This window comes from Lagopus leucura, unplaced genomic scaffold, assembly GCF_019238085.1.
Source record: "Lagopus leucura isolate 7727_CA_CO unplaced genomic scaffold, USGS_WTPT01 Super-Scaffold_100055, whole genome shotgun sequence".
NCBI classification, from domain to species: Eukaryota; Metazoa; Chordata; class Aves; order Galliformes; family Phasianidae; genus Lagopus; species Lagopus leucura.
This window is the reverse complement of record NW_024962301.1, coordinates 198,152-208,271: the sequence shown is the minus strand read 5'-3', so window position 1 is coordinate 208,271 and position 10,120 is coordinate 198,152. Positions and strand designations below refer to the sequence as shown.

General features: G+C 46.0%; 1 protein-coding gene across 1 annotated transcript in view; it reads left to right on the top strand.

Annotated features, from left to right (window-relative positions):
* The first annotated feature begins 1,363 nt into the window (after positions 1–1,363).
* Positions 1,364–10,120, top strand: part of TBX5 (T-box transcription factor 5) — a 20,623-nt gene continuing 11,866 nt past the window's right edge. Inside the window, exons 1-2 of the mRNA XM_042886164.1 lie at positions 1,364–1,444; positions 2,775–2,866. Of these exons, the coding sequence (XP_042742098.1) occupies positions 1,364–1,444; positions 2,775–2,866 (173 nt within the window). The remainder of the gene's footprint in view (positions 1,445–2,774; positions 2,867–10,120) is intronic.

Genomic DNA, 10,120 nt, shown 5'->3' with positions numbered 1-10,120 from the left:
AAAAAGCAGCCAAACAAAATACCTTCCAGAGGCTGTTTTCTAAAGCAGATGCTCACTAGCTTGCTCTCTATTTTCTAATTTGTTGCACTTTTTTTTTTTTTTTTTTTTCTAAAACTGTCTTAGACTCAATGCTAGGGCTGATGCCCCTAAGTGTTATCCAGAGAAACCAGTTGGAAACCCATCTAAAGACTGCACACTACTGAGCTCAGACCTAACTTGGAGCCTTCTGTACCCCAGAACTCTTAGACCCCTCCAACGCAGCAGATCCTTTGTTTTAAGGTGTTCTCATTTCCAGTTGATCTACTTGGGGCTTTCTGCTAGCAATACGTACATTCATCCCATTGTTTCTAAGCATTCCCAAAGAGAGTTAGGAGGTTTCTCTACTAGTAAAGCAATGTTTTGCAAGATGGAGGTCTTGTATGATATTTTGCCAACATTCTGTGGGGGACTGAAGGTTTGATTTGTCAAAAAGAGCAGTTAGCTGAGATGCTTAACTAAAGGGCTCCCATGTTGGCGTCTCCTTCTTCAGTGAACAGAGTGAATTTGGGCAATGCTGCCCACCCCAGAGCCCGCCTGCCCTCTAGCACTCCCCATCTCCTCCCTTGATTCCAGCAGGAACACTGGGAGCTGAGGTCCTCTGTGCAGGCTCCTTGGTTAAAGAGCCTTCGGTTAGGTTGGGATGAATCCGCGCCTTTGTACGGTTGTGTGCTGGTGCCAATACTGTAAATCCTCACTCCATGAAGGACTTCTCTTATGCAAGCAAATATTGCCATTGGGTTCGGCAAGTGAGGACAACCCGTACATTTAGTGCATTTCAGAATGCAGATTAAATGGAACCTTCCACAAGTTGAATAATGCCTATTATTCACTACAGAAGTGCCACCACCTCAGCGGTGGAAACTGATAGGCAGTTACTTTGCAACGTACACAGCTGCTTTCTAACAGTTTGGGGCTTTTAATTATGAAATATATCACTGGTTTACTGCTAGACAACAGCTCAAATGGCAGGTTGGTCCAAATGGGTTGTTTGTTCAGCCTCTGCTTTGAAATCGGAAATGCGTGACAAAAAAAAGCAGCGCCTGCTTATGTGGTGAATTAGGTCCTGACTTAATGGGAGTGCCTGTGGGGATGTGCATACGTGGGTGATGGGGGCTGTGTGAGATTTGGGATCAAATTAGGCAAAAAAAAGTCAAGTAAACAACTAGCCTTTGGAAAAAATATGCTATACGATGAGAAAAAAACAAAATGAGCTGGTCGTGCAGACACCTGGCGGTGCTTGTTATTGACACTGGCCGGGCCAGATTTCTCTCTTTGAATTTTGGCAAAGAGATGGGTCCAGTTGTGCGTGCTCGGCTTGGTGAGCATGAACCTCTCTTTGTTCTCCCGCCATCAATCCCAAGCGCTTCCCTTCCCTTTGGCCCACCAGCAGTGCGAAGGAAGGATGGTGAGTGCATGAAGCCGCTCCATGCTCAGGGCTCTCCTTGCTTCTGGCCCTGTGCTCAGACTGCCTGGCAGTGATGGAGAAAGGGAAGAAGGGAAACTGCAGCCTTTGCTGCCTATGTATTTGATACAACATAAGCTGAAGGTTGGTATGGGGCTTTGCACAGAGGCTGGACCTCTCCTCTCCCTGCAAGGCTGGTGCTCCCTGGTTGCTGACCCTGGCTGCATGCTGCAGACAGATTTGTTTCATACAGCAGTGAGTTTATGGCTGTATTTCTGTCAAGTGAGCCAAAACTCATGCTGCCTTCACTTTGCCATGCCAGCTCTGGAGGAGCAGCTGGTGCAGGCTGGCTTTCAGGGCAGCGCACACCTGATCCAGCCTGAGCTTCGCTCTGCAGAGCCACCAAAGCACTTGTGGCAAAAGTGGCACAGCAATGGGAGCTCGTAAAAGATCAGCAGTGTGGTGGGGAGTGTTGCTGGCCAGATGATATCTGCTTTAACATCAGCCTGAGGGTGAGAAAACCTGTATATTTGCCTAAGTCCTCAGGGGAGGTATCAGTAGGAGAGGACTGCATCTCTGTGAGCAACAGAGCTCACTTGGATAGAGGGACATTCTCTATAGGTGATGCTTTAGATGTTTAAGTTTGGTGTTGCAGGAAGACTGAAGTTAGGTGATTGAGGAAGATTCATGCTAGCTAACTTCAGATTCTCATAGTAACCAACTAGGAGAGCAAAGCAGTCCCCCTTAATTCATTCTATAGTTAATTGGGAGATAAACATTCCTAATCTGTTGCTGCAAGTGTGCATCTGGCAGGGGAAGCATGTCAACTGCAGTGCTCTTGGAGTGCAAATAGCTGCTAGCTACCAGACAGAGTAACCAGACAGGGTGAGCCTTGGCTGAGTGGGCTCTAGGATTTGAGAGTTTTTGGTTATAGTTATGCACAGGTGAGATAATATCTGTTGGTGTCAGTGAAATTTGTTTGGGTAATGCCACCTTCATCACCAGCCCCTCTGCTCAGTGCAGCCCTTTCTATCTCAGCTGTAAAAAGACGGTATGGATCTTTCAGAAAGCAGCTTTCCTCCAGCGAGAGTTGTGTGTGTTAGGTATGGGGCGAGCCTGAGGGAAGTGAAAGGCAGGAGATACTATTCCAGTGGAGAGAGCTGGAGGACGCCCTATCTGGAGTGCTCAGAGCTTGAGCTGAAGGATGACTTGAGTTCCCAAAAGTGTCTTTCCCCCACCATCTTAACTGGCCTGGGTTTAATAAACAAAATCCCCTCTCTCCCTGACCATGCCTTGGGCTTGCAATGAACCCATTGCTCTTCTTCCCTTTCAGATCACTCAGCTGAAGATTGAGAACAACCCCTTCGCAAAAGGTTTCCGCGGCAGCGATGACATGGAGCTCCACAGGATGTCCAGGATGCAGAGGTAATGCATGCCACCATCATGGGGATCTCCAGCCCCATGAGAGCTCTGGGCTCTGTTTTGTGTGTCACTGGTGGGTGAGCGAACAAGGATGTGGTGACAGTCCCTTCTCTGGCATCTTCTTGTGCCTTTTACCTCAAATTGGTGAACTACCATTCCAACGTGAGGCCAACATCCACAACTTTCCACTCCAGTTTTAATGCTTGTGTTGCAGAGGCAGGGTTTGGGCCACGGGAACACAGAGCTATTGCAGAAGAGTTGGAAGATATCTTCTTCCCAGCTGGTAGTGCTGTAGAGCCAAAGGCCTCAGCCCTGTTCTGAGAGCAGTTTTGTTAAGAGTTCTCCAGATGCCCCTGGAGACTTGGTGCATTGTGTTGGTTTCTGACGTTCAGAGGGTCTTAGGCAGAAAGGATGTGTTTTCCTGGTCAGCCCTGGATTCTCGAAGCAGGGGTATAGATATGGTGACTTCAGGGTGAAACAGGAAGCTGTTAGAAAATGTTGGGATCTTCAGGGCCAGGTGGTGGCTGAAGAGGTCTTTTTGGATCTCCGTTTTGGATGTAAATACGTAGGCTGAAACTTATGCCTAAATCCTGTTTAAAAATCCTGTTTAAAGTCCTTTTCTAAATGTCAAGCTCTGCTGGTAATTAACGTCATGCCTTTCACTTGACTTGGAACTTCATACATGTGTCAAGTTACTTCCTGGTGCAAATGTTTTGCAGGAACTTTGCCATACCCGTGATTACACCTAAGACAGATGTAGAGGCTCAATATAGCATTTTCCATCCAGGAGAGCAGGAGTGCTTTAGATCCCTTATTCTCTGGAAGCAGCAAAGCTGGCTTTGAGCGGAGGGCTGTAGGGGCCATGCTGTCGCCTTCTGGAGGCATCCACCCACGGGCAGCCCAGGAACCTGGAGCTGATCCCTCCAGGCTGTAAGTGGTTGCTGCTGCCTTGGGAGCTGATGTTTATGCAGATCCACAAGTCATACAGTTGCTGTATTTGGTGTCCCATAGATCTTACAGCCATGCAAAAGGAGGGCACCAGATGATGCCTGTAATCCTGCAAACCCAGAACCTTATTCAATACACCCATAAGCTTACCCAAATGGAGTGGTCAAGTGTCTGCTTGCGTGCAACCATTCTCAGGATCAGATCAGAAAAAGCTTCTGTGTATATATATATATAAAGCACTTACTCTTCTAATTCCATGCCATCCCTGAAGGTGGTGTTCCCTCTGCCCACCCTCTGCACAGATCCTATTGGCACAATGTCTCAATGTCTCAATATTCATTTATTTATTTATTATTCTGGGGGGTGCACTCAGTTGAAATAACTTTGCTCCCTCCCCCAGTGCCAGCCTTCCAACTTTTACTGGAACTTGAGTAATGATGTCCCGGCACCTTTTTTTTTTTTTTTTTGCTGCTAAACTACCCTTTCATTATGGCCAATGGGAAGATTTAAAGGTTTACATTCATTGTGGGGTTTCTGAAGGGAGGAGGGAGGAGGCAAAACAGTGAGGACTATTAGAAGGGCTTCATGACATATGAAGAGCATGGCACCTAGCCATGCTGAGCTTGTGCTAAAAATGGCTTGGCATTTTTCTGTGGGGCCTGTGGTCATACTCTGATACAGTGAACAGAAGCACTTGGAATATATAAACACACATGCCCAGACCTGACATGGTGGAAAGGGTTAAAATCCACAGCCTTGACTTAATAGGACAATTTCTGATGCTTGTTTCCTTAATAACTTATCCTCTATACGGATTACACAGAAATAATTTTGTACCATTACAAAGATGTCATTTTTTTAACAAGAGAGCAGGATTGGGTTATTATATTATGATGAAGACACACCCAGGGTTGTAAATACAGACAAATCAGAACTCACGTTTGTGGGCTTTTTCTGTATCGCAACCCATACAAAATGTATTAATATATCAAGACATGTAAGTGATGTATACATGAGATAAATAACCATTCAGCACTGGGTATGTTAGAGAAGCTCAACCTACGTTTGTGGTTTTATGTTTCATATATAAATATATGTTTAAGTACAATGTATGTGTGTATGCACACGTGTAGTGAGGCTGTTTTCTCCACTGGCTGGCAGATGTTGGTACATGGGCTTCGAGGGAGTGATGGCTGCGTGTGCTCCCAGAGAACATACTTTTAGGGCAGTTTCTTCATTACAGGGAAAAGAAGGTAGCTGGGAAAAAAACCCACGCTTTTACAAAACAGTGCACAGCCTTTAGTACTGGGAAGCGGTGACCTGACATTCATCAGGTCACTGATCATCTCATTAGGGGGTGTAGCCATGGAGGGAATGAATTTTTCATGCTGAGGAAAGCCTAAGCACCTTTGTTGTCTCAACTGTGTCCTAACTTCCAGTGCAGAGGGACATTTCATAGCCAAAAGCAGAGCTGAGAACCCTGCCAGCAGGCTGTGTGGGTTTGAGGAAAGCCATTCCAGCATGGTTGGAGTGCTCCCCTTCTCACCCCCATCACCTGCATGCCTTGGGGCAGTGTTGGAGAGAGGCCTGAGCCCTGAGATGTGCTCCCAGCACAGATCCGACTGTGTCTCTTGGGGCACGGACCCAGTGGCAGCTGAAGATACCATCCAGAAGCAGAGACCCCTGGCTGGGTTTCTGGGCTTTCTCTGTGCAAAAGGGGCTTCCAGAGAGCAGAACTGCTTTTGAGAAGGTGGTGACATGAGTGTCATGAGTGATATGGGTGTAGGTTGGGCTGAGGAACCCTTCCTGCCTTGCTTGTAGTCTGAACAATGTGCTTAGAGTAAACGTCTGCCTTTCAATAGCTGCAGTTATGAGAGAGGAGCTCCACCTGGACCTGAAGAGCTGTGGCTGTCAGCAAATGTGAACACAGGACAAAGGCTGGCTTGTTGGGTCCAACATTATTTTGCTCAGCTAAGGTCTTGCAGTGGTGTATAGCAGCTCTCAGTGATGGCAATTCCTCTGCTGAACACCTCCCTTTGGCAGACGGCAAGGGCTGGGGGAAGGAAGACAAAGTGGGGAAAGAAGACAACTTGTAGAGCCAAGTGTGAGCTCAGAGCAAGGTGTCAGGTGCCTTGTTGAGGGCTCTCCCTCCATCTCCATCTGCGCTGTGGCCAAGAAAGAGCAGCACGTTGTCCTGAGCCCCCCAGGGATGGGCGTTCTGCGGGGCGGATGTGGATGTGTGTGAGCCCAGCCCTCTCCATGGCTCTTTTTTGCAAGACCTCCGTGGTGATTTTTCTCCCTCTGGTTTCCTAGAAGAAAAGTTAATAAGTTGGTGTAGGTAGAAAACTTCATTCAGGAGTGTTATTGAGCCTTTCAGCAGCAGATGATTTCATTCAGAACAAACAGCCTGGAGCTCAAGAGATCCCAATTCCAGTGCAAACAGACTCCTGACACTAGTTCACTTCCCCCCTTTCTTTCCTGAGGCACGTGGGACCCCATAGCTGTTTCTCTGATGGGATAAGTGCGCTGGGACAACATTCTTTTTTTAACTCTCAATTTTTTTTTCCAAGCATGAAGTCAGGTTTTTTGGTTTTTTTTTTTTTTTTTTTTGCTTTCCTGATTATTTTAGGAAAAAAAAACCAAACCAAACCAAACCAAAACAAAACATACTACAGGAAAATGCATAGGGAATATGTTATACTACATCTGCATCCTGTGGTCATGCTGCAATTGAAAGGCATAAATCAGGTGAATAGAACCACGTGGTTGTGGTGCTGGGAATATCAGGTGAACTAGTTCTTTCAGATCTGTTGCTGTACTGCAGAAATCCCTTCTGGCTAGTGTGCCTGTGAAAAGGGAATTTGGTGCGGGAAGAAAGAGCAAAATGCACAGCAGAAATCCTCTCAGATGATGAGGTCTGCATTGCAGATGCCAGCGTAGGGCTTCACCCTTAACAATTTTCCATGCATGGCAGTCAGAGGAGCTGTGCTAATAGATTGTGGCTACAGAATGAGCTGGGAGATTGCATGCAAGTTGTGGCTTTTATTTATCTTTTTAATCTATAATTGCCAGGAGACAGAGGGGGAGAAGTGTCAGTGGGTCTGGGGCTAGGGCACTGTGACAGAGCAATTCCGTTCAACCCTTTAGCCAACTTAGCTGATCATTTGCAATTCCTGTTGTCTGCTGTGATTGCTACGGGTGCTGAAGAGCTTCTGGAAATCTCAACCCCTTGTTACCGTTCATTGGAATTGCTGCAATTAGTCCTGGAAGCTCCTCATTGGGAAAGCTTTTGAGTGGAAAGACAGTGAGGTGGAAGGGTGGCTCTCAGCCCCCGTGGTGGCTGCCCTGAGCCTTTTCTAAGAGAGGCCCAGAGCAATGCGTTCAGCGAAGGGCAGAGTGGCAGCGTGATTCACAGATGTGGCTCAGTGCTAAGGATGTCTTTTCTCCATCAAGGACCTTGAGCCATTGCTTGCTTCCTTTGGCATCAATCGACAGTAATCTTCGGAACTATTCCAAATATTTCCTGGTGTAACTGAGAACAGAAACTGGGCCAGACTCACAGGATATACAAACAGTGCCATGATTCAGAACTGGTACAGCAGAGAAGATGCCTGCCTGTAGAGGAAATGGATGAGCCTTTAGGCTCTAAAAATGTGATATACCCCAACTTGCTGACATCGTGTTGGACTGATGGGCCCTGTTCTGTCTCTTGCAAGTAGGTCTCAGTCCACCACAAACAACCTCGCCCTCCTTGCATCTTCTCCTTGCATCTTTACATCCACTTTCATTTCCCGTCTTCCATCACTGAAATCTCCCAAGGGCTACATACTGTCTGAAGCATTTTCTGTGCAAGGTTTAGGGTTGTAACATCTGTTGGAGAGATGATGTTTTCCTCCAGCAAACATCCCTGAGGAAAGTTTCCTGGTCAAAACCCCGGTGGAAACCATAGTCTTGAGCTGAATTCTGCAGAATTTGATGAGATTCAGATGAAATCCAGAATAAGACTCTGTGGATTTCACTGGAGGGTATCCACCGTTCTTTTAAAGTGAGATATTCACAGGGTACTGCAATTTCTCCCACTGCTGGATCTGTTCAGCAGGACCCAATCTGCAGAAGTTCTGCCCAGCATCGATGTCTGCTGATGCTGCCTCTGGCCAACATCCATTTTCCTTACCCTCCCGAGTTCCTATTACACAAACAGAAGTATTTGTCTGTGGCACTCCAGCTTTTCATCTGCCTGAAGATGAGAGCTCTGGATTTCTAGCAATTTTATCTGTTGGTTCTTTGGGTTCATTGCAATGGGCTCTTTGTGCTGCCCTGCTCACTGAGTGACAGGGGCATTGGTATCTAACACAGATGTGCCCCCAAAACGGCTGTGTTGGTCCGCTTCACAAGTTGGTGAGGAGGTCAGGACGTCTGATGTGTTGGTGGAGGCTGTTGCTGTGAACAGCCTTCCATATTTCTCTGGATATTTGGACTTATTCTAGTAGACATCCAGTCTGGGGCATTGTTTTCTGTGGGGCTGGCCTGCAGTCCCTATGCAGAGAGAGCTCATATTTGATCTGCGCTAAGACTGAAGGAAGTACTCAGTAGTCCCCCTCCCTCTAAGTCTGTCCTCTCATGCTGTAGATTATCCACCTCAGACTCTCCAGACAGTCTCCTGAGAGAGGTTTGGTTTTATTACAGCATGTTGGAAATAAGCTGAAATGAATGCACAGTGACAACTGGCAATTGTTTGCTGGTATTTTTTCTTTCCTGGGAGATGTTATACTTATTGCAGTCACTTATGTTCTCTTCCTCTCTATATCTTCTGTGGCTTACTTTCATTTCTTTCCTACTCTCAGATCTCAGCAGGAAGGACAAAAATTGGTGGCCTGGGTAATACAAAATCAAATAACTTTGAGTTTTATTTGCACATCTGGAGTAAGGATCTGATCCTGCATCACCACATCCATCGGTGCTGAGTGGGTGACTTAAATTTTATGATGCTTTAGAAAGAGAGAAGAGGGATCCAGTATTGGCCACTGATACACCACAGGTCAGCCTAGAGCGTAGGAGCTGCCATCACAAAGAAGTTGTAGATGGTGCTGAGCCTACAGGCTCCAAAGGATAATAGGAAAATATGGCAGCAAACCATAGGGAAATCCTCTTCCATCTCATGTCTCATCCTGACCTCGAAGAGATATTGTAAAATCTTTGGGACCTGGTACTTAATGGCTATTTTGTGTTCTCATTACTGTTACTAAAACAGCTCTGAAAAGCCTGGTACCCATTGCTTTGTGGCAGAAATATCAGAAAAGCCATAGTAAAACCGTTTGCTTAGGGCCACCAGGGACTGGATGTTGCAACACAGAAGATTCCAAGTTATAAACTGAATTTACAGAGAGATTTTAAACTTCTTGTTTTTGTCTGCTAGCTATGTTTACTATGCAGTGACTTATAAATTAGGGAACTCCAAGTCTGCACATGAAAATATGTTGAAAATTCACTATTCTTTTGCAACACAGTGATAAGCAGGAAAGTGAACTGGAAGATATACAGTTATCATTTTCTGTGAAGATACACATTTATCATTTTCCACAGGTTTTATTAGTGTGCGGAGGCCACACAGGTTTATGACTCTAAGATTACAAAACCTCCTTGAACTTCCTCCTCTGAATCCTTTCTAGATATGAATTGGTGGCGTAAGTGACCTCATCGTGTCCTGGTGAGGGTGTCATTTGGCCAGGGAAGGGGGAAGATGCCATGAGATGTGACAGTGGGAAGGATTTTGCTAATCTCACCTGTCAGAGCTCGTTTTGTGCCCCGCACAGCACTCCTGCTTCCTCCTAGTCCTTCTCTGCTGTTGTAATACACGAGCTTTGGTAACCAAATGTTCATTAGCACTAACTCAAACTCAAAGTGTATCAGTCACATCTCTTCCCTTGCAAATTCTTTCCTGAACCAAAGTTTTTTGTTCTTCTAAATTTTTTTTCTTCACTAAAATGTAGTTCATTAATGATCCCATATAGAACTGTTGCTCATGCTTGTTCAGGAACAGCAATCTCTCCCTTGCTGTGCAGACAACCTCCTGTCTCGCCACAGCAGTCAGTCTTCCCAGCTTCTCAGCCATTTTTTTGGACAGCAATAATTCTGGACACAGCAAGCATTGTGTGCCAGCAGTGAATGAAACCTTTAATTCTATTAAACTGTGGCCCAGGATTGCAACTGGCTATTCTGGGATTAGTGACTTTTAGGTATTCACTGGGAAAAAGAAGGAAACAAGGAAGGAAGGAAGGAAGGAAGGAAGGAAGGAAGGAAGGAAGGAAG